This window comes from Miniopterus natalensis, chromosome 7, assembly GCF_054644295.1.
Source record: "Miniopterus natalensis isolate mMinNat1 chromosome 7, mMinNat1.hap1, whole genome shotgun sequence".
In the NCBI taxonomy this organism is placed as follows: domain Eukaryota; kingdom Metazoa; phylum Chordata; class Mammalia; order Chiroptera; family Miniopteridae; genus Miniopterus; species Miniopterus natalensis.
The window spans coordinates 4,545,852-4,573,627 of NC_142087.1; the positions used below are offsets into that span (position 1 = coordinate 4,545,852).

Below are 27,776 nucleotides of genomic sequence, written 5' to 3' on the forward strand. Positions count from 1 at the left end.
TTCCTGAGAGCAGGTTTGGCGTACAGAAATCGGTACTATACTTGGTAATTGAAATTATTTTTATGAGAAATTTTAAGTACGCCTGTTCTGCCTCACAAGGTGATTTTAAAAACCTTAAAACTCCACTATTCTCAGGTTCTTAAATTCCTTGATTATATGATTTGATGGTAGAAACAGGTGATTCTCAGCAGTAGGTGCTTGTTGGAGTCACTGGGGGAGGTGAGAAAATACACGTGGGTCTCAGTTGCAGAGACTGTGATTCGGGAGGTGTAGGATAGGGGCCAGGCATCAGTATTTTCCCAATTGATTGAAGCCCATTACAGACCTTTGGTGTCTTCATCTCCACTCTTTGAGCGAGACCTAGCTGTGACTTAGGTTTTTTGGTTAGCAGTTGAAACACCAGAAACCTAGATGGTTCCCGTTTCAGATGTGGGGACAGTCTGGGCTGGCCCTGTAGTCTCCTCAATAGAAGGGGCTGGACAGGAAAGGTGTAGGTTCTGGGAGCCTCAGGGGCAGGCCCTAAGTTGCTGTCAGAGTTTGCAGGCTGCCTGCCCACCCTGACAGAAGCAGAACTTTGTCCCAACTTTCAAAGAAATTAGGGGAAAATTGCTGGAGCTGTAAGTAAAAATGTCAAACATGAGGATTTGGAGTAAATTGCACGCAAATCACATGCAAATGATATGCAACATTTAATTGCACATGCTTGGACCTTCTGGTCTGGGAGGAGGGGATTTAGAAGGAATGCTAAGTAAAATGGGGTTCTGATTCTCTAGCTAGGAGCCTGGGGAGACAGGGAAGTAGCTGCCTGAGTGTTCTCCTTGGGCTTTGCTCCCCAAATTCATTTTATTAGTTTATTCTGGTTATATGTGTAATGGGTACATTATAGAACTCTCAGGAAATATAAGAAAAAACCCAAAACTTTGAAATGCCTTTCACCCTACTGTTCATTTTAACATACTTCTAGTTTTTCTCTGCACATACGCACACACCCGGGCACGGCTGACCTGGCTGCGTCTCCCCGCCCTCTTGCCTCCAGCTTCTTCCCACAGTGCGACGCGGTGAATTTCGGCTCCTGGTTCATTTTCGCCTTCCCTCTCATGCTGCTGTTCCTGTTGGTGGGCTGGCTCTGGATCTCCTTCCTGTATGCGGGACTGACCTTGAGGTAGCACCTCGTGTTTAACTTGAACTTTGAGTCACACTGAACTGTGTTTGACCCAGGTTCCTTCTCACTAGGGAGTGGCCTTCCTAAGTCTCAGTCTTCTACCTAAACTGAGGACTGTCTTTATAATGTCATGTTATCTTCTCACGTGGACTGGAGTAGACCTCACTTCCCATGGCTGTGAGGATAATGGGTGGTGTGCGACCTGCCTGCTACGCCCAGACCCTCAGTTAATTCACCCATCATCAATACTGATACACTAATAAAAACACATTTTTATCTTAATAGATATTGCCAAGTCATTCTCCATAAGAATTGTACTAAGTCGTTCTCCCATTTACCACATATAAGAGTGTCTGTTTCCACACAGCAGAGTGGATTTTTGCCAATCTGATAAGAGAATAGTAATTTGCATTTGTTTTATTGAAAGTAATTTTGAGCAACTTTTAATGCTGAGGGGCGATATGAAAAGTTTTCATGTATTCGTGGAGACCACTGGTGGTCACTTTCCTGTGAACTGCTAAACTGTGTGTTTATATCCGTTGTATATTTTTCAAAGGGACTGTTGGTGTTGGTCTTTTTTATTGCTAGTACTCTTTATATAGTGAAAGATTAGTGTTTATTCTGCAATATGAGTTGCAAATTATTTTTCCTGATTTGCTTTCTTCCACATAGAATTTTTGAGAAATTTTTATGTAGACGAATTTATCAATCTTTTCTCATATGGCCTCTGAATTTTCCATTATAGTTAAACGGGCCTTCCCATTGAAGGAGTTATAAAAAAATAATCACATGTTTTCTTCTGATGCTTTAATATCTTTTATATTTAAATTCTTTTTTTAAAATCTATTCAGAGTTTATCCTTAGGATGCTGAGGTTTGAATCCAATCTTATTCCCTATTCTAGATGACCACCCAGGTGTACCAACACCATTTATTGACATGCAAAAGTTTTAAATTTTGATGAAGGCCAATTTATCTACCTTTGATTGCTTAACTTTTGATGTTATATTTAAGAAACAGTTGACTAGTCCAAGGCCATGAAAATTTACCCCTGTGTTTTCTTCTAAGAATGTTATAGGTTGCTTGTACATTTAGGTCTTTGATCCATCTGGAGTCAAATTTGGTATATGGTATGAGGTAGGGGTTCATTCATTCTCTTGCATGTGTCTATCCAGTTGTTCTGGCACCATTTGCTGAAAGACTATTCTTACCCCATTGAATGGTCTTGGTATCCTTGTCAAAAATCAATTAACCACAGATATATGGGCTTATTTCTGGACTCTTAGTTCTGTTCCATTGATCTATATGTCCAACACCATTGACTGAAAAGCCCATCTTTTGCACACCAATCTGTGGTATCAACTTTACCACAGACTAAATCTCCATTTACATTTGGGTATCTTTCTGGACTTTCTATTTTATTCCATTGATTTGTCTGTTTACTCTTGTTTCTGTATGATCCCCTAAAGGCCTCCTGGGAGTCATATGACCAGACTCGCATTTTTAAAAGACCATCTAGGCTATAGGCGGAGAGAACAGTTTTTAGAAACGGAAGACAGGGAGACCTCTTAGCAGCCATTGCAGCCTTCAAAACAGAGATAATGAGGCCTGGCCAGGTGATGGGGGGCTGGGGAGAAGTTGTCAGCCTTGTAAGGGCCACTCCTCTAATTACCACACTTTCTGTTTCAGGGGCTGGAGGAAGCAGAGCTCGGAGGTCAAAGCTGATGCCGAAGATAGGGCTCGAGCTGTGATTCGGGAGGAGTACCAGAATCTGGGGCCCATGAAGTGCGCGGCCCCGGGGTCCCTGAGGGTGGAGACAGAGCTGGGCATTAGACTTTCAGGAGAGCTACCTCCTGGTCTGAACCCTGGGTCCCTGGGGGCTGAGTCCCAGGGGAATATCAGGACCAATGGCCTGAAATGGGATACTGGAGATGGAGGGTAGGGAGATGGCTTAGGCAGTGAGCCTCTTGCCCTGGTGCTGGGGGAGATGTCCTGAGAACCAGAAAGCTCCTCAGGGCATACTTGAAGTGGGGACCTGCCTCCTTCCTGCCAATGCACCCAAGGGCTGACTCTGCTACTCAGTGGCTGTGTGACCTTGAGCAAGGCACTAACCCTCTCTGGGCCTTGTTCCCCAATCTATGAAATGGGCACATTGGGTAGATATTTGCCCCAACATTTGAGGACTGTCTCTCTTTCTACCTCTCTTCCTGTCCGGCCCTTTCTGGGTTTGTCCCACTCTGTGTTTGGGATCATCTGTCTGCCTCTGTGTGCGTGACTCTTCCTCTCTCTTTGCCTACCTCTCTGTTTCCTTTCTCTCTGCTTTTCTGACTCTCTTTTTCACTCCTTCTCTCTGTCTGCATTCGCCTCAGGACTCTGGGAAATTCCCAGTAAAAATGATATAAGCAGTTTTGGGGGGAGGGGGTGCTGATGCTTAGGAAGGATCCTGGGTGAGTGTGGCAGCCCCAGGCAGGGACCACTCACACCAAGGGACCCCCTTCTCCTCACTCTGGGGGCTTCCTGGGGAGTGAATTACGTCTTTCAGTTTCTCAGAGGCAGGGCCTGGGCGCAGTCGCTACGCGGGTACCTGCCTGGGCCCCCCCCCCCCCCCCGAGGCCCGCCCGAGCCCACAGTCACCATGTGCCCGCACATCTGTGCCGCAGGTTTGCCGAGCAGGCCGTTTTCGTGCTTTTCTGCATGTTCGCCATCCTCCTCTTCTTCCGAGACCCGAAGTTCATCCCCGGCTGGGCCAATCTCTTCACCCCTGGGTGAGCCTTTGGGGACCCGTGGGACGGAACCCAACAGGGAAGATCTGGGATGGGCCATGTGGAGCCGGACAGGCCGTGCGGTAGGGGTGACCTGTGCCAGGTTCATTCCGCTTGTCCCTGGGGGTTATTAACGGCTCCTTCTTTGGCTCTCAAAAGAGTTTTATTTGGATGATAAGACATTTGGGTTCTCATGTGTTAAGAGCTTTGGCTTTGAAATCAGACAAAACTGGGTTCCAGTGGCAGCTCTGCCACTTACAAATTGTGCAGCCCCGATCGTGTCATTCATTCATTCATTCATTCATTCACTCACGCAGTCAACATTTATTGAGGGCCTAATATGGCCTAAGCATTATGCTAGGTGCTGGGGACACAGACATAAACAAGTAGTTAGGCAAGAGAATACCTTATTGGAATGAGTGCAGCGAAAGGGTAAGGGGGTGAAATTATGAAAGAATGGAGCAAGGGCCTTGACTTTGGATAGTTCTGGGAAGAACCAAAGGTTCGGAAGAGTAAGGTAGAAACTGGAGACACACTGGGCATGTCTACTGAGAGCCTGAGGTAGGGACCAACTTAGGACATTTGAAGAACTGACGGAAGCCCAGGGTGACCAAGCCCGGTGCCTAAGAGAAGGGAGGAAAGTGGGCAAGACGTGGCTGGACGGGAAGGTGAGAGCCAGATCACGGAGGCCTTGCGGGACATGTTAAGCATTTTGGTCTTTTTTAATGAGAGCAATGGGAAGCTATTGGAGGGTTTTAAGTTACTTAACCTCTCTGTGCCTCAGTGTCCTCATCTGTAAAATGGTATTGTAATAGTACACTTCTCATTGGATTGTTCTGAGGATAAATGAGTTAATACATATCAAACGATTAAAACTGCTCATAGGAAGAACTCAGTCAAACATTAATTCTATTTATTAGAGAATGGATAGTGGGGGCAAAAAATACAGGTGAGAGAACAATTAGGAGCTATGACACCTGTAATCTGCAAAATCGAAGGACAATACAGGGTGGGGCAAAAGTAGATTTACAGTTGTGAGTATGCAAAACACAGTTTATTCTTGTATTATTATTTATTAATTATTATATCATTTTCCATACAAAAAACTTACTTTTGTAAACCTACTTTTGCCCCACCCTGTAAGTTTACAGTTGTGAGTACGCAAAAGTTTATTCGTGTATTATTAATTATTGTATCATTTTCCATACAAACAACTTACTTTTGTAAACTTATTTTTGCCTCACCCTGTTTTTGCAGCACATGAAAATTATATGAAATTCAAAGGTCAGTGTCTACTCATTTACATACTGTCTCTGGCTGCTTTCATGCTATGACATCAAAGTTGAGCCACGACAGAAACCACATGGCCTGCAAAACCAAAAATATTTATTGTGTGGCCCTTTCCAGAAGGCATTTAATGACCCCAATCTAGGCGAAGGCTTCAATAGCTTGAATGAAACAGGTAGCGGAGATAGAGCAGTCAAGATATATTCTGAGTTAGAAATGATAGGACTTGCTATGGCTGGATTTGGGGGCACGAGGGAAAGGAGGACCCGCATAGATGGTGCTCTTTGGAGAGATTGGGGGTGCCTCATCAACAATTCTATTTTGAGCTTGGTTTAGATGTATCAAGTCTAATATGTCTTTCAAATATTGCAATGGACAGTTGACTGTGCAAGCCCGAGCACAGAGATGTCAGGCTGTAGATCTAAATCTGAGAGCCATCATATAATTTTGGAATTTAAATCCATAGGAACTGGTGAGCTCAGCTATGGAAAGAGTATATGGAGAGTGTAGTAGAATCTGAGGAACCCCAACATTTAGGAGCTGGGTAGAGAATGATTCCATTAGAGAAATGGGGAAGAAGCAGCCCATGAGATGGGCAGAAAACCTGGAGCCACAAACTAGCAAAGGCCGAGAGAGGGAGGGTTTTAAGAAAGAGCGAGTGGGCAGCTGTGTCAGATTCTGGTTAGAGCATGAGTAAGGGGGAGCTGCGTTCTCTGGATTTGGTGAGATCTGATTATTTTCATCAGGTCTCATTCAATAGAAGTATAACAAGAGCCACAGGTGTAATTAAAAAATTTTTAATAGCCACACTAAAAAAGTCAAAAGAAACAGATAAAATTGATTTTAGTAATCTATTTTTTGTAACAGTATATTATTGCAACATGTAATCCATACAAAATTATTTTTGAGAGATTTTATTTTTTTCATATGAAATCTTCAAAATCTGGTGTGTGCTTTTCAGTTTGGTCTTGCCACGTTTCAAGTGTCCACCAACCACACGTGGCCGCTGGCCACCATGCTGGATAGAGCAGCTCTGCGCACTTCACCTTGGAACCTCAGTCTCCCTTCTGGTAAAATGGGCAATATAAGTTCTGATCTCATGAGGGTTGTTATGAGGGAGAAACAATACAATTTCACGGAGCCAAGAGAAGAGGTTCTTATTGCCATTCTTTTATTTTTCCAAAATGTAGGTACTTGGTTATTTTTTTCAGATGAAAAATGGGGGTTATAAACATTTCAACAATACAAAGAAAGTGGAAATCACCTAGAATCTTTGTCTCCAGATCTGATGGACATCCTTTCTGACTTAAAAATAATGCCTCTCTGGGAACCGTTCTACAACTTGGTTGTCCTTCTGGTTACAAGACAGTACATTAGTCGAACTCATTTAATTATATCCCTAAAACAGGTGCGTTTTATTCCATGTTAATTACATATTTCAGTAAAACTAATTTTAAAAACACAGGCAAACTGACTAGAAAGAAACCTATCTAAACATAAACACAAGATTTTATTATTTTTTTAATATATCTTTATTGATTTCAGAGAGAGGAAAGGAGAGGGAGAAAGATAGAAACATCAATGATGAGAGAGTCATTGATCAGCTGCAGCCCGCAACCCGGGCATGTGCCCTGACCGGGAATCGAACCCCGATCGCCTGGATCCTAGGTCCACGCTCAACCGCTGAGCCACGCCCGGCCGGGCAATACAACATTCTTTTAACAGAAATGTGATTACAGTGAACATATTGTGTGTGACCTGCTTTTTTGTTTGTTTTGTGATAAAAGTTACGCTGACTCATTATAAAAAATTCAAACAGTGCTGGAGAGAAAAAGGCAAATTTAGTTGCCCTTTGTCTCCCCTCTGCCCCACTCCCCAGCGATGTTCACAATTAAAATTTGGTGTATAACGTTTCAGGTAGACACACACACACACATTAATACAGACACATAGACATAACAAAAATTTGGAAAATATAATTATAGGATCATGGACAACTTGCTATTTCATTCTTTTTAAACACTGCATGGTATTCTATAGAATGGGAGTGTCTTAATTTATTTTATCAATTCCTTTCAGATTGTGTCCAATACTTCCAATAAAAACTTGGTTTTTAAAAAATTTACAAGGTTTCTTGGTTGTATGTTTATGCCAATACATAAAGATTGATATTATCTTATATATTTAAAAAACAGATGCAGGGTATTTCATTATATACATATTATTGTATATATTATTAAATACAATTTATTTGAACATGTCTCTACTAAGCATTCCTATTTTTTTACTCATATCAAATGAATATTTCTGTATGTAATCTGTATACAAGAGTCCAGTTATTTCCTGAGGATAAATTCTTAGAACTACAATAACGGGGTCAAGGAGTATTCTCACATAAACTATTGAAACATATTGCCAGCTGCCCTCTGGAAGGTTAAACATTTATTTTCCCCCCACCCCCATAAGTTTCCTAATATCCTCATTAGGTGTTATCACCCTTTTCAAGTTTGCCTGTTTGCAGAGGTAAAAATAGAATGGTACTCCATTCGTGTTTTGATTTATATGTCTCTAATATAGCTATATTGACCATCTTTTCCAGTCTCTTGGCCATTTAAGTACTCTTCTTCCCAAATGTGTGGGCGAAAAAGCTTGTGTTAGTAATTGGCCCTGAGCTTCTTTGAACTTGGAGCTTGGAAAGTCTGGGTTCAATAGCAATCTCCTCCATGGACCATGGTCTGGCCTTGAGCAAGTTGCTGTGCTCTCTGAGCTTTAGATTCCTCATCTGAAATAGAAGATGCCTGCCCCATGCATCTCCACAGGACACCTTGTGAGCTTAGCATCTCCACAGGACACCTTGTGGATCCTTGAAAGGTGGTAGTTAGGTTTTGGGGGGCTATGAGTCTGGTTCCATCTGGGCTCTGCTGATGTAAATGAGCTCCATGTCCATGTAGTAAGCTGCCCATCCCAGGAGGAATGCAAACAGAAGCTGAACAAATACAGGGCTGTTATAGGAACCCTAGTTACAGTGATTCATGGGGGTTCCACAGACCCCAGTATTCTGTGGCTCTCAGATTCTTTCCTCCATAGTCAAGCCCCTTTACCTAGTGTCCTTGACTTGGGAGGAAAAGTGTTTGGCTCAAGCAGGATCTAAAAGCCCTAGGGAGCTGTGGGTAAAGGGCTTTTGTATCCATGGGGGGGTCCCATCCATGCTGAGTTCACTGTAGGATAGAATCCAGAGGCTTCTGACAGTGGCCCTAATTCCCTCCCACAAATCCTCATTAGTAAATCTGCCAAGGCCTGGCCTGCTGAGATGCCCAGGGTCACATGCTGTGGGGCCTTGTCTGTCATTGTAGGTTTACTTCTGATGCTGTAACCGGCGTGGCCGTTGTCACCATATTATTCTTCTTCCCGTCCCAAAGGCCCTCTCTCAAGTGGTGGTTTGACTTTAAAGGTAAGGTGGTCGAGGCTGGGGTGTCGGTGAGCTCAGTGAGTCCTGGAGCCTGGAGCGTGGGAATCCTGAGGCGGGGCCCTCGCCTGGGACCCGAGAGCCCTGTTGCACGAGCCGGGAGCCACTCTGCTTCTTCCCTGTTCCCTGTCCCCCGTCTGAGCAGCTGCCTTGCCTGGGGACTGTCCAGGGCAGGGGCTAGCAACCACATACAGTCCACTGGCCAAATCCAGCCGGTTGTCTGTCTTAGCACAGCCCATGAACCAAAAATGGCTCTCTCATTTTTAAATGGTTGAAAAGAATCCAGAAAAAAATATGTCATGACACATGGACATTACATGAGATTCAAATTTCAATGTCCATAATTAACGTTTTTAATTTCTTCAATAAGAAATGTGTGCACTTTAGTTATAGAAGTACCTACACAATAGCCTCGATGTTGCCCCTTGGCCCACAAAGCCCATAATATTTACTTTCTGGTCTTTATAGAAAAACTTTGCCACCCTCTGGACTTGCACCTCAGTTGTCTACGGGCCAGACATGAAAGGCTCATGCTGGGTTTAAATGAGTAGGACGTGGGGGGAGTGAGCGGAAAGTGCCGGAGAGCATTCAGATTCAACCTGAAGAGTCACTGAGCCCCCACCAAACCGCCTGTGGGCCGGCCTCGGCCTCCAGAGCTCCCGTTTGTGGCCCCCTGGATTCGCAGCAGGTGTCTGCCCGGGAAGGGTGCGGGCACCTGCCACCTGTCGCAGAGGCTGGGCCTGGCCCCGCTCTCTCTGGGGAGTGAGATGAGCTCTGGACCCGGAGTCAGGGAACGGGTCAGGCTCTAACTCCCTTCTACTGTTAAAAGAATGGAGTGTTACCAAGCACAGTCCCAGCTTTGGAGGGCGGGGGTCGGAGTGTGGGGAGTACAGCGGAAGGGTCAGGAGGGTCACAGTTTCACAGGGTCCCGCCAATAGTTAGTGGAGCAGGGCCGGCGCTGGGTCCGAGGAGCTTGGGCTGTGGGCTTTGGCCTCTGCAAAACCGTGCAGGGTCGCATGTGTCGCGTGTCCTGTCCCCCGTCCCGTCCCCCCCCCCTTCCCCGTCTTGCCCCCAAATGGCTCTCTTCCCCTCGGGCTCCATGCGTCATTCCTGGGTCCCCTCGCAGTTTCTGCGGCTCCTTCGCTTCTGTGTCTTTAGAGCTGTGCTTCCTTCTAGTCCCTGCCTCTTGATAACCTCCGTCTTCCTGCAGTGTCCCCTCCCTGCTGGTGCCCGGCGATCGCAGTGCCTGCTCCCGGGGCCTCTGCTCCTTCCTGTCCCCTATGTTTCTGTCCCTCTAGCTTCCAGCCTTATGGTCCCGTGCATGCTCCTTCGAGTCTGTCTGTCCCTCGGGGCCTCTGCTCTCCTGGTGTCTGTGTCCTTAATAGCTTCCACTTCCCCGCAGTTTCTGCTCCCTGGTGGGACCTACCTCCTCCCTGCACTTTCCCGCAGAGCCTCCGCGCCAGCGCCCCTCCTAAGTCATGCGGCCTCTGTCCATTCTTTCCCCTTAATGATCACTTCTCTTTGCCCGGTTGTCTCTCTACTTCCCATTGATGCTTCTAAGAGCAAGAATCTGGTTGGTTTGGCTTATTTATTTTATTTTTTTGGTAACAGCAGCACTGAGATATAATTACATACTGTACAAATCACCCATTTAAAGTGTACAGTTCAGTGGTTTTCAGTATATCCACAGAGTTGTGATAGTCAACAATATTTTAGAACCTTTTCATCCCCCAAGAAGAAGCCCTGGTTCATTAGCAGTTACTCATGTTCCCCCACCCAAGCCCTAGACAACCAGTAGTCTGCTTTCTTTATGGATTTTTCTATTCTAGATATTTTACATAAATGTAATCATAGTTACATATGTGATCCTTTCTGACTGGCTTCTTTTAATTAACATGTTTTTAAGGTTGAGCCGTGTTGTATAACATGAATCAGTACTTCTTCTTTATTTTTTTTTAATCTTCACCTGGGGATATGTTTAGAGAGGGAGAGAGAGAGGGAGGGAGACGGGGGGGAGAGAGAGAGGGAGAGAGAGGGAGAGAGAGAGAGAGAAACATTGATGTGAGAAACACCATTCAGTTGCCTCCTGCATATTCCCTGACTGGGGATTGAACCCACAACCTAAGTATGTGCCCTGAACAGGAACCAAACCAGCAAACTTTTGGCATAGGGACAAGGCTCCAACCAACTGAGCGGCCGGCCAGGACAGTGCTTCTTATTTGGGCAGATCTTCCCCCACCAGGGAAGCCTCATAGATTCCTGACCAGCCTGTGGACTGGCTGCTCTTGATTGGGTCCCTTCCGTGGTTCTGTCACCTGGAATTGGGCTCATAAGACCCAGAGCTTCCTCTGGGCTGGGGCTGTGGGAAGGGCACCATGACCTAGATGTCTGATACCCCAGCTCTGTTACTGATTTGCTGGGTGACCTCCAGTGAGTTCCTATATTCTCTGGGCCTTGCCTTCCCACTTGAAAATGAGCAGGTCCCGCACCCTGGCTGGTTTGGCTCAGTGGTTAGAGTGTTGGCCCGTGGATTGAAGGGTCCCAGGTTCGATTTCAGCCAAGGGAACATACCTCAGTTGCAGGCTCCATCCCTGGCCCCAGTTGGGGCGCCTGCGGGAGGCAACTAATCCATGTATCTCTCTCACATCAATGTTTCTCTCTCTCTCTTCCTTCCTTTCACTTTCCCTGAAAAGCAATGGAAAAAATGTCCTTGGGTAAAGATTAAAGAACAACAACAATGAGCAGGTCCCTTAAACGCTCCTCACCTCTGGCTTTACCAGTTCTAAAGAATGGGCGTTGCAAACTGAAAGGCCTACAAAGAGGTGACATTTATGTAGGCAGCGGATTGGGTGCAGGACAATGTGTCTCAGCAAACAAGGCCCTCCCTGTTCATCATTCCTTTCACATTTTTGAAACAGAGAACAGTTTCTGCATTACGAGAAAATAGCAACAAAGGTTGATAGTAAGCGCCAAGACCCCATGGGAAGTAGGATTTCGTGGGATGCCTGTTCATGTATGTTTTGTCCATGGCTGCTTGGTGCCACCATGGCAGCCTCGTTGCAACAGAGGCTGCAGCACCTAAATTATCTATCTATTCCCCAACCCCTTACAGAAGTGTGCTGGCCCCTGTTCTAACCACTGCACAACGCTGCTTTTGAAAACATAAAAACCGTCCCATAATTCCACCGGCCAAAGATTCCCATAGCTTTTTACCTCCTGAATATCCTTCCTCTTTCTCTTCTCTCTGTGCACATCCAGTTACAAGGAGAGCCTTTCATCCCATGTGAGGATGAAAGTAACACCCAGAAGGGCTGCTGCGAGGCCTCAGGGATGTCCTGCACGTGGAGGGCCTGCCTCCAGGACATTCTCAAGCTGCTGGAGCCATGAAGATTATTTTCATTCTGAATAGAGCAGACACCTTGATGTTGAGTGTTTTTCCCCTAAAGCCCCAAAATCAGATGCTGGAGCCAGATTGTGGCTTCCAGGAGAACCCTGAGCGCCACAAAGGTAGGGTGCAGGGACCAGTGTCTGCTCCTCAGAATGAGTGTCTTCTCTCTGCCCAGCCCCCAACACAGAGACAAAGCCCCTGCTGACGTGGAAGAAGGCCCAGGACACCATCCCCTGGAACATCATCCTTCTCCTGGGAGGGGGCTTCGCCATGGCCAAAGGCTGTGAGGTAAGAGCAGCAGGTGCGATGCAGGCCCGGCAGGCGTGGGCGGGTCCCCGTCCCCGCTGCAGGCTTAGCGTAAGAACAGTGACGCCACAGACCTTGCAGACCACCCCATTTGCCAGTTAGGATGATCATAGTTCCCATCTGTGCCTGGTGCTGAGGAGAAAGACAAGAATAAGGCATGACCTGGACCCTCAAGGAGCTCACGATGAACGTAATACTATTGTTGGTACGTAATACTATTGTTGGTAACATCATGACTCGAGGGTTCTGTGAGCACAGAACACCACCACCATGTATTGTGCTCGCCTGTCCAACGTGCTTTACGTACAGTAACCGATTTAAACTTCCCAACAAGCCTATGCAGCACCTGCCACCATTATCCCCATTCTGTAGATTAGGAAACGGAGGCACAGAGTGGTAAAGTAACTTGCCCAAGGTCACACAGCTATGTCCTCCAGATTAGAATCCAGGTAGTTTGGCTCTAGAGTGTACAGTCTTAGCCACTATGATATAAATGTTAGATATTTTTAATATTAACTGTTTAATTAGTTATTAATGTTATTCTAGAGGGTTCTGTGAGCTCAGAGGTAGGGCTGGGACTAGAGTGAGGCATGTGAGTCACTGAGGGTGCAGGATTTCAGAGGAGCTCGCTCTTGAGGTCATCGGCCCTGCTCAAAGGAAGTGTCAGCCATGTATCATAATGTATTATCTCCTGAATCCTCACAAGACCCTAGGGCCTACGTAATATTTTTTACTCCTATTTTACAGGTAGTAAAACTGAGGCATGGAAAATTAAGCAACCCTCTTAAGATCATAAAATCACACTCTGCTTAGGAGCTGGGGTTCAAACTCCTATCGATGTAATTTCAGAGTCCAGGGTCCTAATGGCTCAGTCTCAAGAACTTCCCAAGTGCAAGGCACTGCTTGAAGCACTTTGCAAATATTGACTTTGTTAATCTTCACAAACACCACTGAAGTAAATGCTATTGCTGCCCCATTTCAAAGATGAGGAAATAGAGGCAACTTGAAGCTAAATAGCTTGCCTGTATTTGTGCAGACAGGGGATGGCAGAGCCAGGATTTGAAACCATAGCTGATGACGCTGGGCCCTGCCTCGCTGCTAAATCACTCCCTATAAGCTGACGCATTCAAAACCATAACCAGTTAAAGGTTAATCTGAAATTAAGGTAAAGGAAACCTGAAACTACTTCTCAGATTGCTTTCTTTTTAAATTCAATTTAAATTTTCAGGTTTGAATAGTGTTACAATGCAAGATACCTATTAAGATATATACTAGTCAGAAGACCAGGCTTGGGGATCTGAGTACCTGGATTCAATTCTGAGTTCTATCCCCCCTCGCTGGGGCCCCTTGGGCAAGTTCCTTAACCTCTCTGGGCACCAGTTTTCTCATCTATGAATTGGCTCGAAGTTCTTACTTATTGGGGGTAATTAAAGATAATGCTGATGCAATCCCCAGCAAATAGGAAGTGCTGAGAAGTCCCTCTGCATCCTCATGCCTTGGTTAGTGTAGGTTTGCTTCCAGGAAGCAGACTCTTCGATGGAGAAGTGAGCAGGGGATTTATTAGGTTATTCGGTGACCTTGAGGTCACCTCCTGTGGTGGGGGGAGAAATACAGCTATGAGGCAGACCCCGCAAAGCCTCCACCAGCCACAGAGAGTGCCGAGCTGAGAAGACCCTTCAGAGACGTCCCAGTTGGTCCAAGATGGCCAGGCCTTTATACCCTGCATCCCTCTGTCATCTGTGAACATGACCCTCCTGAGAAGCAGGCGTGACCTTGGGCAAGGCAACTCTTGGGTCAGGGGGTGACAGTGAAGGCCGTCTGTTGCCCACGCTCCCTGCGCTTGGGGCAATATGGAAAGTGGTCTGGGTGGCACATTTAGGTTCTCCACACAGCTACTCTTTTTTTGTGAACTATATTTTTATTTTATTCTTTTTCCCCCCCAATAAATATCACGGTTACAATGATACAGATTTCAAAAAGAGCCAAAGGGTAGATGAGCAAAAGTACTGCTGTTGCCTCCATTTTAGGAATCCCGAAGACCAGAGAGGTTAAGTGACTGACTTCAGGTTACACAGCTCATAGGTAGCAGAGCTGGGATTTGAACTGGTGCCTGTCTGATTTGTCTCACTACTGCCTCCTACTGGAGATGTAAGGAAGGCTTCCCAGAAGAGGTGACATTATCCAGGTCTTACGAGGAGCATGCAATACAATGGTAGAAAGCATGGGCTGTGGAACGAGGCTATCTGGGTTAGAGTCACAGATCTTCCTCTTCTTAGCGGTGTGCCTCAGTTTCCCCATCTGCAAAATATGCGTACCAGCGGATCCCATCGCATAGCGTTATTACAATTATTAAATGAGTCCATACATGTGGAGAACTTAGAACCTAGCCAACATAGCTGGTTATTAGGACTGGATGTTGGGGAGAAGGGGAATTCAGGATCAGGGATGACACAGAGGTTCGTGCCCTGAGCAACTCTGTGGAAATGGAACTGTTTACTGAGATGCACCTAGTCTGACCCTGAGGGGGAGTCGGAGGGGTGACCCCACACCCCAGAGGCTCCTCAGCTCAGAGCGAGGTGGGCAAAGCCTGTGTCGGTCAGGGCTGGGCGGCAGGACCGCTGAGCATGCTGGAGGCCAGCCTGGCTCCTGGCCCAGCCCCGGGCAGCAGGCTGGGATTTCTGTTCAACAAGGCCTTTGTGTGGCAGCTGTCCCCTTCCCCCAGCCCCTGCTGGTACCGTTCCCTCCCCGAGGGACAGAATGCTCATGGCACATCCTGCTTCCTAGTCCCTGCCCAGGGCCCTCGCCAGGCCACAGCGGCCTCCTGCCGCTTAGAGGTCCTTGGATGGGACCCAAGGTGAGTCTGGATGTGTGGACCCCCTCGTGTTGGTTCCAAAGGACTGGAATCAGATCCCAGGGCTTACTCTGAGCTTGGGCAACTCACACCCACTTAGTGTGCTTACCAGTTTTCTCCTGCTTCGAAACTGCCCGTGGCTCCCTATATGTTTAGACTCCAGTCTGAAGGCTTCCACCGGCCTGCACACAAACCCGTTAGCTCCATCTTTCTCCTCTCACTGGCTCCATTCCAGTCCCACTGGCCCCTTGCATTCCTCAGCCTCACTAGATTCCCTTGCACCCCAGGACCTTTGAATTACTTTCTCTCTGCTGAATGCTCTTCCCTGAAATCTCAGGGTTCTTACCCTTCAGGTCTCAGCTGAACACAACACAGAAAGGACCTCCTGGCCAGCATATCTAAAGTAGCCTCCCCACCTACACAGTCCCTCTCGCTCTTATCACCCTGCTCATACTATACCTACCCCTCAAATGATGCTATTTATTTGTTTACAGGTGTCTCTCTAACTAGATTGTAAGCTCTGTGAGGGCAAGAATCATATGTATCTTATCCACTGTGTCCCATGCTCACTGAGTAAATATTAGCTGGACAGGACCTATAAGATGGGCTGTTTTGAGGACTGATGACATGATGGGTGTATGGAAAGTGCCCAGCAGAGGGCCAATACATACCAGGTGCTAAAACAGGGGCCACTGTCAACCTTACTGCTTTTGTTGTTGTTATATTTTACTGTCTCCTGGATTAAAAACTGGCCTTTTTCTGGCACCTTCATGTTTAGCTCATTTAGTCTCCACCACAACCCACTTGTCTGCAAATATATTGAGGTATCGAAGCTCAGTGTTAAATGAGAGGGGAGCAGACCCTATGGGCAAGTAGAAATGCATGTCTTCTTCTCCATCCCTCATTTCCTGCTGGAGATGAGGTTTATTATTATAGTTGTTGTTGTTATGTTAATTGGAGAAGTAGCCTAATGAAATGATTAAGAGCCAAATTGCAAGCTCAAAATTCTAACCCTAGGGAAAGTCATCTCGCTTAATTGGACAAATCACAGATTCTTGGTGCCCCAGTTTCATCAACCACAAGAACAGAGAGAATTCTGCTACTTACCTCATGGGGTTGTCATGAAGATTAAATAAGTTAATATTTGCGAAATATTTATATGTGTGCCCAGTACAGAGTAAACACTGTAAGTGTTGTTAAGTTAAATAAATAGTAATAAACCATATTCAGTGTTTACTATGTACAGGAACTGTTTTTATGAGTACTCGTTTAATCCTTACCACAACCCTTTGAAGAAATCACGGAACAGAGATGCTGATTAATTTGCCCAAGATCACACAGCTTGTAAGCATTCCCATGGCTTGAATGTTCACCTCACATATGCAGCCTTCTCTTTTTTCTTTCTTTTAATCAAATTCACCTAAGAATTATTATATAGAGTTGTACACACACAGCTGAGCCTACTGTGTTTTATGAGTCTTATAAGAGATTTTCAAGGGTGTTTTCCACTGAGATTTCAACTTTAAACATTTAACTTAGATGATAACACCCTCCTTGTAAGATGCAGCCCTTCTGTTATAAAGGAGATCTAGAAGAGTGATTACAGTGGGAAAGGGGGAGGAAGAGGGAGCATCCTCCTGCCAGCTCAGCCTCCCTCTCCCATCCTGCACGGTGACCTCAGGCACCTCTTGGCATCTTCAAGGGTCACAAAGAACACAATTTGACAACCACTGCACTGGGAAATTTCTGAGTGTTCTGCCACCTCTGGCATCTCATGACTTGGTGCTACTAATGACAGGTGGTATGTACTGGGCATGTACCAGGTGCCCACTCACTTTATTAAATGCTTCATAGATTAGCTTGTTTTCTCCCAATAATAACCGTCTAGGACAGGTATTATTATATCCCCATTTACAGATAAGGAAACTGAGGCACAAAGAGGCAAATTACTTGACCAGGATGACACAGCCAGAAAGGATTAAGATGGAGAACGTACTTCACCCGACTCCAGAGCCTCTTCTCTTCACCCTCTGGCCATACTGCCTCTGACCTTGCCTGTTGCTGATTCCAGTGTCCCTGGGACACTGTGTGGCTATGTGGTTCCAAGGAAACAGAGCTTCTGATTCCTGAGGGGATGGGAGTGGGCAGGTGAAACCCTTTAGAGTCCCCAAGAGAAGCCCGGGCAGTTGGGGGTTCTCTCTCATGAAGCTGCCAGGCCTTCCTGTGGCTGTGGAAGCTGAGCCAAGGGTTTGAGCGGCTGCTGGGACGGGGACTGGAAGCTGTCACCCAGAGGCCTGGCTACAGGGAGATTCCTAACTTCTCATTCATCCAAGTCATCAACATTCCCTCCCTCCAGCCTCTCTCAGCTTACTGCGCACACTGCTCTTGGTCTCCTTGCCAAAGCTGTGGCCTCTGGGGAAAACCAGTGGCCCCATTTTTTTCCAGTGAAGTGTTCCCTGGGCCAGGGGAGAAACTGGGGTCTTGATTCTGCCATGTGCCATCATTTCTAGGCTATCAGACAAGTAGTGCAGATATAAAAGAAACACCTTAATTTTACAAGGTCTCTTTAAAGTCAGATTGTAGGGACAAGTGTATTATTCTAATTATGGAAACACAGTGTGCTGTGTCCTAGAATCCATTATGAAATTTTAAGTTCTGGATAATCACTAAATTTTCTATTAAACACAGAAGAAATGTGTATAGTTTCTTTGATAAACCAAAGCGTACTGGCACCAGATAATACTGGGTTGATAAAGGGCTGTGGTGGGCATACACTTGATCCTAAACATTAGGGGACTAATCCAACTTGGCCTTGGGTCAGCATCTAATAAAAACAGAAAAACTGACCTGTGGGGTTTTTTTTGAGATATTGCTGCATGGAACCACCAGGGGGCAAAGCAGAGCATACTTTTACATCTTCAGCCTTGCTGCTTTGGGGTCCTCAGGAAGGTGTGTTGGACTCCTGGTAATTAAGGATTCATTGGCTGGCAGGAGGGAGTAGCTGGGGGAGAGTGTACACATTATATACTTATGAATAGAGTGACTCCTAGAGGAGTCAGAGAAGAGAGCGTGGCATAATTCTGCAGTCTTGATGGCAGGGTAGAATCTGGAGCCAGGGAGGGGACACTCTAACAGGTCCTTTCTCTGTCCTGTTGGGCTCTGGTCAGCTCTGGGCAATGCTCGTCATTAAAGGGGGCAGCGACAGACTGGTGTGTCCAGAGGAGGGTACCCAGGTGACAGGGAGTGTTTCAGGAGCATGTTAGCTGACAGAAATCCATGGCCCTAAGTGTGAAATACATCTCACCATTGCTTTTGGTGACTGTGGGCAACGCAAAAACTGCGCCAGGCTCATATTGCTCCTCTGTAACACAGGGACGAATGTCTACCTTATGGGAGGACTCAGGGAGCTGCGGCACGCAGGTTCCTGGCACCCTATAGAGCCACAGTAATGATGACTGTTATGATAATGAATAATAACACAATGTTAATAATGTTAATATTTGTGCGATAATTGTAACAAATGTCCTTATTATTGATCATAAATATCTTTATTATTTATAATCACATTGATAGTGTCGTATTTAATATATACCTGATACATTTTTTATATTACAATGATATAGAGTATATCTGGTATGCATTATACATTTGAAGCATATTAATATATAATAATTATAAGATTAATGTTTTGTACAATACTTGTGTTCATATCATTTTAATTAGCAACTGTCAGTGGAGGAATGAGGGGATTTATCATGGAGGATCCAATTCCCCTCTCCCATTCAGCTTAGAGCTTAGGGGTGCAAGACCCAAATGGGTTGTTTGGAGAACTGAATGGGTTGTTTGAGGATCCAAGGCTTTGAGCCCCAGACCTATAGCACATGGAATAGAGAAGAATTCAGGAGGCAGAGAGGCTGGTTCGAGTCCAGGCTCAAATGTGTGACCTTGGACATGTCACTTACCCCCATCTATGAAGGGGTATTATTGTCATCATTGTGATTGATTCCAACCCTCCCCCCTGCGCCCGGCCCCAGCCCTCAGGCGTGGCAACTGGGGTGGGCTGGGGTGTGAAGAGATGCCCCTGCCCCCTTCCCTCTGCAGCAGTCGGGGCTGTCTCTGTGGATCAGTGACCAGCTGCACCCCCTGGAGAACATGCCGCCCATGCTGGCCGTCCTGATCATCACCTCGGTCATCATTTTCTTCACCGAGTTTGCCAGCAATACGGCCACTATCATCATCTTCCTGCCCGTCCTGTCAGAGCTGGTGAGGGCCCTTCTGGGAATGAGGGGGGAGAAGGGGCGCCGGTCCCCCCAACCACACAGCTCAGAAATCTCCCCCTGCTGGCGGGAGCTCCATCAGGCAGCCCCATTAATCTCCTCCAGAATGCGTGAAAAGTGCCAGAACCCAGATTTAAAAAAAAATACTGTTTTTTCTCCTTCAAAAAATGCATAAACAAGGTAAATATTTTCAAAATGACCAAATTCTCTTCTTTGGAAAGTTTTCTAGGAAAATATAAATTACCAAATTTGGATTAAGCAGAAGCAGAAAATCTGACTAGCCCAAAAACCACAGGAGAAATTCTGATAGCAAAGCTCCAGCCTCCCTGTAAAGCCAGGCCTCTTGGCACTACTGACATTCTGGGTCAATGGTGGGGACTGTCCTGTGCACAGTAGGGTGTTTAATGGCACCTCTGGCCTCTCTATCCACTAGATACCAATAGAACCCCCTCTAAGTCACGACCATCAGAAATGTGTTCAGACATTGCCAAATGTCCCCTGGAGGGACAAAATCATTCCCAGTTGAGAACTACTGCATTGAAAGTCACCAGCCCTGGAGAGCTGGCTAAGTGAGAACAGGAACCGTCAAGGAACAGATAGTTCTCAACTTTTCAAGCTGTTCCAGAGCACAGAAAGGTAGAGAAAGCCACTCAATCCAGGTATAAGGCTAGCAAAACCCCACCACCAAAAGCAAACAAGGGGAAAAAAGGGGGGAAATGGCATAATCTCACATGCAAATAAAGATGCAAATAGAAAAATGAGTCCAGAATCATATGCAAAGAACAACATATCACAAACAAGAAGAGTTTCTACTAGGAATTTCAAAACTGATTAATGAGTTTTACATTTAAATAGATTAGAGAAGACTAAGCCACCTTTTAACTTCAATACAACTCCAAATCCATGGAACTAAATCAATGTTGCAAGTGTACGCTTTGTATGCAAACAGTGACATGCCAGGCACACTTGTCTAGACCACTTAGTATTTGTTTACTTATTTACTCATCAATTATAATGGAGATCACGCTGTATTCACATACTCAAAGGTACACTTTATCCTTTGTCAATGACTGGAGAATATTCCATTATGAATTCATAGTTGTTGATTTGTTAAGCCACCTGCTTCCAGCCTTTGCTATTATCCAGCAAGGCTGCCTCGAACTTGCCCTGTCTGTGCACCTTTGAGGACATCTAGAGATACTTGTAGAATTGAGATCCCTGGATTAAAGAGCCTGGACACTTACAATTTTGTTAGGTGTGGGTAAATTGCCCTCCAAAGTGAATGTGCCATTTTACACTCTTACCCACCATTTGGGGTGGGGATCTCCCTTCCCTGGCTCAGTATAATGGGATTTAATCACACCCTTCCCCAGGATCTGAGGGACCTGGCAATTGAGAGATATGGAGAGGCTACTAGGCAGAATGGAGGAGGGAACATAGAGCCTTTACTGGAGAAGACACTAGCAAACGATACATTCTTCTAAACAATACATTCTTATCATAAAAAACAAAACATTTTACACACAAGGGGACAATTTTAGCTCTTTTTGAGAAAAGGTATATGCTCTGGGTTGCAAAAATTCCTTAGAGGGTCCCAAAACGTCCTATCTTAAAATAAAATGCTGGAAAAGCAATTAACATGAATTGTAGGTGAATATGTCATTGGAGAGAAGAGGAGGACCGTTGGCCCACTGACTGAGGCCAACCCACAGACAGGTTTGATCCCTACAGTGTTAGAAATTTGGAAATGTTTGCCAACAGATGTCATCTAGAGCTCTCCTTATCCCTGAAGTTTAGTGAGGCCCCAACAAAAGGGTCCCAGAGCCCAGCTGTTTGGACTATTTGGCTGAGGGAAGGATCAGGCATTGGGCTTGTTATTCTAGAGCATCTGCATCACTTCAGAGCTTGTTAGAAATGCAGATTCTTGGGGCCACCCCAGACCTGTTGAGTCAGCAACCCTGGGTAAGTGAGGGCCAGCCATCTGGGTTTTAACAAGCCTCCGAGTGATTTTCATGCACCCTCAAGTTGGAGGAGTGTCCTAGGTAAATCTCCCCAGCGGAGCCTCCCTGAGGACCCTGCAGTGTGGCCCCAGAATGTCACTAACCTTGAGAATGTTCTCTCCATCTCTTCCTTGGTCCGGTGCTCTTCTGTCTATTTCTGTGTATCGTATCTCTCTTTTCTGTGTATCCGTATTTCTGGTTGCATTTCTCATTGTCTCTAAACCTGTCTTCTCATTTGTTTCCACTGCTTGCTCTCCCTCTGCCTTTCTCTATCCATGTGTCTTTGTCTCTGTTTCTGTCTGTACATCGGTCTCCATGTGGCTCTCCTTCCTCTTGTGATTTCTCCCTGTTTCTCTATGTCCTGGTCTCCCCACCCCCTCCTGGGCCCAGGCCATCCGCCTGAGAGTGCACCCCCTGTATCTGATGATCCCCGCCACAGTGGGCTGCTCCTACGCCTTCATGCTCCCAGTCTCGACGCCCCCCAACTCAATTGCCTTCGCCTCTGGACACTTGCTGGTCAAAGACATGGTGAGTCTGGGCATTTTCTAGCAGAGCCCAGAGAGGTAGGTGGACACCGGGTGGTGGGCCAGGCATCTGGGCACGACCCCTGCTCCCCCAGGTACCACCCCCCAATTTCTGCATAGGTCATTCTGAGTAAGGCCAGGAAGATACATTTTAGCAAACACTCAATGTTTCGACAACTTCAGAAAACACTGCCTAAGTGACTACTTTCCAAAGTTTGGGAAGGGACAAGGGACTTTCCCCTGTTTCTGGGCACTGCTCTCTGTTCTTGCTTTTTGGCCAACTGCTCTGTGCCCAGAATCTTTAGGAGAGGGGAGCAGCAGTCTACACCCTGGGACGTGGGGTGGCCTCAATGCCTGGCCAGCTGAGGAGTGAGACAGAAGCCCAGGGTTGTGGCAGTGGGGGGTACCCTCCAGCTCTCAGCAGGGCTCAGCCTTCGGGCAGCGTGTTCCCTCTCCCCTAAGCTCCCTGCTAACCCCCCCCCCCTCCGGCTTTCTACTGCCTCTCCCCCCTCCACCCGGGCCTGGGGTGTTTGTACACTGGACACTCAGGATGCAATGAACTCTTCCTAAGCTGGTGCAACCCAGAGAGGAGATGTGCTTAACCAGTTCATGGGGCTGGCTCCCAGGCTCTGGGACCCAGCAGGGTAAATGGTGAGAGAACCAGAGTGAGAGGCAGAAAGAGATTCTAGAGCAAGCAGAGTGTGACATATAGGTGTTACTTAACTAAGTAACTAAAGTGGAACTGAGCGGGCATTTTGAGCCAGGTTCCTAGGACCCTGGCAAAGGAAGATCCCACCCTCCTCCTCGTTCCCCCAAAGCTTTGGCTGGGCTCCTCCTAATCCTCCAAACTTTTCAGGGACTTTAAGGCTTCCTAGAGCAGAGGCAGCCAGCACAGGGCAGATTCCAGACCTCACCAGGTGGCCTCCTCCCTTTACCCTTTCCATGAACCATCCTGGGTAATAATCACTTCACAATTTTACTAAATCAGCTTACATTTTTTAAAAACTTAAATAAGAGCCCTAGCCGGTGTGGCTCAGTGGTTGGAGCATCGGCCAGAGCATCGAAGGGTTGCAGGTTCAATTCCCCGATCAAGGGCACATATCTGGCTTGCAGGTTCAATCCCAGCCCAGGCCGGGGCTTGCGCAGGAGGCAACCAATTGATGTGTCTCTCTCAGATCAATATTTCTCTCTCTCTCTTTCCCTCTCCCTCTCTTCCTACCTTCCACTCTCTCTAAAAAATCAATGGAAAATTTCCTCTGATGGGGATTAACAAAACAAACAAAAACCTAAATAAGAGTATTTAAAAAGAAGAGTTACCAACACACGTGTAAATGGGAAACCAGTATTGCATGCCATTGATGGCGAATCTAAAAATAAATGCAAAGGGGGGAAAAAGCAAAATAATGGAATTCTCCCTGCTGACGGTTGCCTGGAGAAGGGCCTGAAGCCCTGCTCGTTAAAGGGCAGCACCTCCGGCAGACTCGCTCCGAGGAGGTGACTGGAAAAGCGATTGAAAAGGGAGGAATTTCCCCACCGAGTGACTCCCAGCTGGACTGCCAGGGCGGGAACCAGAAAATCCAGCTGGGAAACTGGATCTCAGCCCCCATTTGGACTGCACAGTACAGGAGGTCAGCCTGGGGAGGGAGCAAGTGGGCAACTCTTTTTAGCTATTAAAGAAGTAAAAGTTCCCAGAAGAAAAAAATCTTCCTAAATACACAAGTATAGCCTTAACTGGATAGACCCGCATTGTGCGTGTGCTGTGGGGGTGGGATTGTTTAATGATCAGATCAGATTATTTTCAAGTATGTAGCCTTGGATAAGCCAACTTCTCTGAGCCGTGTTTCCTTCTTCTGTAAAATGGGAGTAATACGAATAACAATAACCCTTGTAGGGTTGCTTTCAGGATTAAATGACCCTATGACAGCTGCATGGACGGTACCTGGCTCCTAGAAGCCACTCATTGAATGAGGACATTTGCAGCACTTTGAGGGACAGCCTAGGGTGTGTAAAGATGGAAGGGTCTTGGGCATCGGCTGAACTGAGTTTGGGTGAATGACTTCGGGGTTTTTCCATGTGTAGGATGAGCCTCGGTTTTTCCATCTGTGGGATGGGCCTCGAGTCTGTGCTCTATTTCAGGTGCGGGCAGGCTTCCTGATGAACCTGGTAGGCGTCCTGCTGCTCAACGTGGCCATCAATACTTGGGCACAACCCATCTTCCAGCTGGGCACCTTCCCGGACTGGGCCCACAGCCACTCAGCCAATGTCACAGCACCGCCACCCACATTTGTGGCCAACGACACCTTACGGACCCTCTGAGTCCTCCTTGGAGACTCTCTTTGGGCTGGGCCCTCCCAGAAGCCTTTACCATCACTTGCTCTTAGGATCAGACAAGATGATCACGCAATTCTCTGTGATCCAGTACGTAGCAAGCAAGGGTGACCTCCAGTGGTCCACTTGGGTCAACAAATTCATATCTAGGACACCTTCTCCTCGCTCATGCAGTTCAGGGCCCAGATATTTCCCAGATCTGCTGCCTGAGAAATAATCTCCTTTGTCTCTGAGCTGGAATGTGGTTAGGATGCAACAGAGCCCAATTGCAGCAACAGTAAACAAATCTCGAATGACGTTTTTCTTGAACAGCTGGGGCGGGAAGCTACCCATCCCCAAGGGCACAGCTAATGTTCACAGCTGGTGTGCGTTCTCTACAGTCGGTGCCCATTCTGCGCCGGTTGTTTGACTAGTTCCCCTACTGAGACTCAGCAGTCAGGGGAATTTTCAATCCGGGGAGACGGAGGCGGGTGAGGAGGGACAGACGACTTCCTGAGTACGTGGACACTGTGCAGAACCTCCATATTGCTTCTCTGTGTTCCCAGGCACACCAGGGGAGTTCTAGAAACCCTCACTGACATCTCTACCCAAGATTTTGGGATGCTCCTGTTCAATCTGATTCACTTTGGCTGTAATTCTGGAGTTAGGCCAAGCCTGGGCCGTGCCCGCTTGCAGGTGGCTCATGGCCCCTCCAGCCAGGCCCCTCCTGCACGTGGCCCACAGCAGCCTTGGTGGCTGCCAGCTACTGCTGGCTCAGCAGCTGGTCTTTTCCTCCCCAAACCTACCCCAAGTGGCAAGCATGTTTGATTAGCAAAGGCCACATTTTTCAGAGGTGAGAGGAAAGACCAAAGATAAACTCGGGCCTTGTAAAGGGCCAGGGTAAAGTGTCTCAGGCAGCGAAGTAGCACAATCCTCTTCTCTAGACAGGGACACTGAGGCTCCCTGGGAGCCAGCGGCTGATGGGTGCTCCTAGGGATTTGATCACTCCTGGTTTCAAGCAGAAGCATCTGGGCATCTCCAGTGAACAGCACGGCTTTGGGCCCTGCAGATGCTCAGGAAGTGTCTGTGGAATGAGTGGCCCAGCGTTAGCATAGCACCTGAAGAGCCCCAAAGCCTCCCCTCTCCCCTCTCCCCTCTCCCCTCTCCTCTCTCCCCTCCCTGCACCTCTGAGGGATGAGCTCCCCTGAGCAGCAGCATGGGCTGGGAAGGCAGTTCCCAGAGACAACTCATCCTCAATACAGCAGGAGTGAGTCATGGATGTTTCCCTGGAAGTAGGGGAAGAGCGAGGAGAGGACCCCCTGGTTGGAGGAAGAGCTTCACCTCCTTCCCACATGAGTAGAATGTCAGTATTTAGTCACAATGACAGCCCATCGGTGGGGGAAGGTGCGTTCCTGTGGGACAGGGGAGGAGAGAAGTTCATTCACAGAGAAACCCATGGGACTTGTAACCAGATGAATCATGATTTTAAATACTTCTGATTGAAAATGCTATAAAATAAAGAATGTTAATTAACACTGGCCCTGGAGATTTTTATTTTTTTATTTTTATTTTTTGCCTTTCTGGACATCAAAGAGCTTCAAAGCCCCAAATTCCTGAGCTGGGAGTCCCACAAAATTGACCTCCCTGACCTCACTTTCTTCCTTCTTTCTCCTCTCTGCTCTACTCCAGCCACACACTAAAAATTCTTCTGCCTCAGGGCCTTTGCATGTGCTGTTACCTCTGCCTAGAACATTTTGGTCCCAAATATATGCTTGTTTCCTCACTTTATTCAGGTCTCTGCTCAAATGTCACCTCCCCAGAGAAGCTTCCCTGACCATCTGGTCTAAAATATCATCCTCATTACTCTCCATCTCCTTATGCTGCTATATTTTTCTTAGTATTTAGTCAAGATATTGTATTATTTATTTTCTTATTTATTAAATGTATCTCTCTCTAAAAGAAAAACTTAAGATAATGCAAACTTTATTTTGTTCAGAGCTGTAACTCCAGTGCCTAGAATAGTTTCTGACACATAGTAGGTGCTCAGTAAATATTTGATAAATGAATCTATACCAGAATTTATGAGAAAGCAATCTTTCTCTCTGATCTGGGGTCTGTTTGGTTCATTTCTTTGCCCACTCATTCTTCCATTTATTCATTGAACAATATTTATTTATTATATGCTCATTCATTGTCCCCACCCACATGAATTTACATTTTAGCTGAGGAGACAGGTAGTAGACAGGTAAACAAATAAATAAAATGACTCTGGGTCATGATGCAGGCTAAGAAAGAAAATGAAACTGGCCAATGTGACAAACTGGCTCAGATGCTACTTTAGCCAGAGTAGTTAGGGAGGACTTCTCTGAAGAGGTGGCACTGGACTGAGACCAGAAGGAGTCAGCCATGTGCTCATGGTGGTGTGGGAGGACAGGGGATGGCAAGGGCAGTGCAGAGTCATTGGACATATACCAGGGACTCATGTCTGTAATATACAAGGAAGTCAGAAGAGACAAAAACGAAACAAAACAGCTGCTTTGGTTACCTGTGGTTACATAAAAAATCACCCCACAGAATCAGGGCTTTAAAACACAACAATTTATTGGCTCACATGTCTGCTTTTGGATAGAGTTCTACAGGGATGGTTTAGTCTTTGCTCTACATGGTGTGGCCAGGGCCACTCAGCTGGGAGTTTGGCTGGAGCTGGAATGTCCACCATGGCTGTGGACCCTCCAGGGTCATGTGGCTTCTCCAGGAGTCTAGCTTGGACCTCTTTACATGACAGTGGGCTTCTATGAAGGCAAAAGCAGAAGCTACAAGGCTCCTTAAGATCTGGGCTTGGGAGTGCAAGAACATCAATTCTGACATATTCTATTGGTGAAAGCAGGTCACGGGTTGGCCTGGTTCAAGGGCAGGAAATAGACTCCACTCCCTGTTGGGAGGAGCGGCATCCATGTACAAGGGGATGGGTAGCCACTATCTTTGGAAGCCTTCTACCATAACACCCAAGAGAAAACGGAATGGAAGATACAAACATGTCATTCGGAAAAGGGGTATCTAAGTGGCCAGCAGGTTATAAAGAGATGCTCAAACCCACTTGTAATCAGGTAAATGCAAATTAAAGCAAGATTCAACAATATGCCAAGCAGATTGGCAAAAACTAGAAGAGTGGACAATAAGCGATGGAGAAATGGGAAGAAACAGAAACCCTTGTGTTCTGCTGGCGAGACGTCAAACCATTACTGTCAGCCTGCCAAGCAACTTGGGGGGATTTGTTATCTGCACTCCCTATGCCCCGTTACCCTGCTCCTGGGTATCCCAGCAAAACTGGTCCCTAAGGAGATGGCAGAGAAGGATCTTTGTGCCACTGTTGTTTGAGGGGCCAAGTTGCTGGAGGCCACCTAGGTGACCATCCCTGGTGGGGCTATTTAAGTGAAATACAGAGGA

General features: G+C 46.6%; 1 protein-coding gene across 4 annotated transcripts in view; it reads left to right on the forward strand.

Annotated features, from left to right (window-relative positions):
* SLC13A3 (solute carrier family 13 member 3) overlaps positions 1–24,338 on the forward strand; it is a 58,347-nt gene extending 34,009 nt beyond the window's left edge. For 3 of the 4 annotated variants that reach the window (XM_087818526.1, XM_087818527.1, XM_087818528.1), the window contains 8 exons: positions 1,037–1,162; positions 2,851–2,946; positions 3,822–3,926; positions 8,564–8,661; positions 12,240–12,352; positions 19,323–19,484; positions 21,889–22,026; positions 24,159–24,338. In XM_087818526.1, coding sequence (XP_087674652.1) covers positions 1,037–1,162; positions 2,851–2,946; positions 3,822–3,926; positions 8,564–8,661; positions 12,240–12,352; positions 19,323–19,484; positions 21,889–22,026; positions 24,159–24,338 — 1,018 coding nt within the window. The remainder of the gene's footprint in view (positions 1–1,036; positions 1,163–2,850; positions 2,947–3,821; positions 3,927–8,563; positions 8,662–12,239; positions 12,353–19,322; positions 19,485–21,888; positions 22,027–24,158) is intronic. The other variant, XM_016204792.2, reaches the window with a different exon arrangement.
* Positions 24,339–27,776: the final 3,438 nt, after the last annotated feature.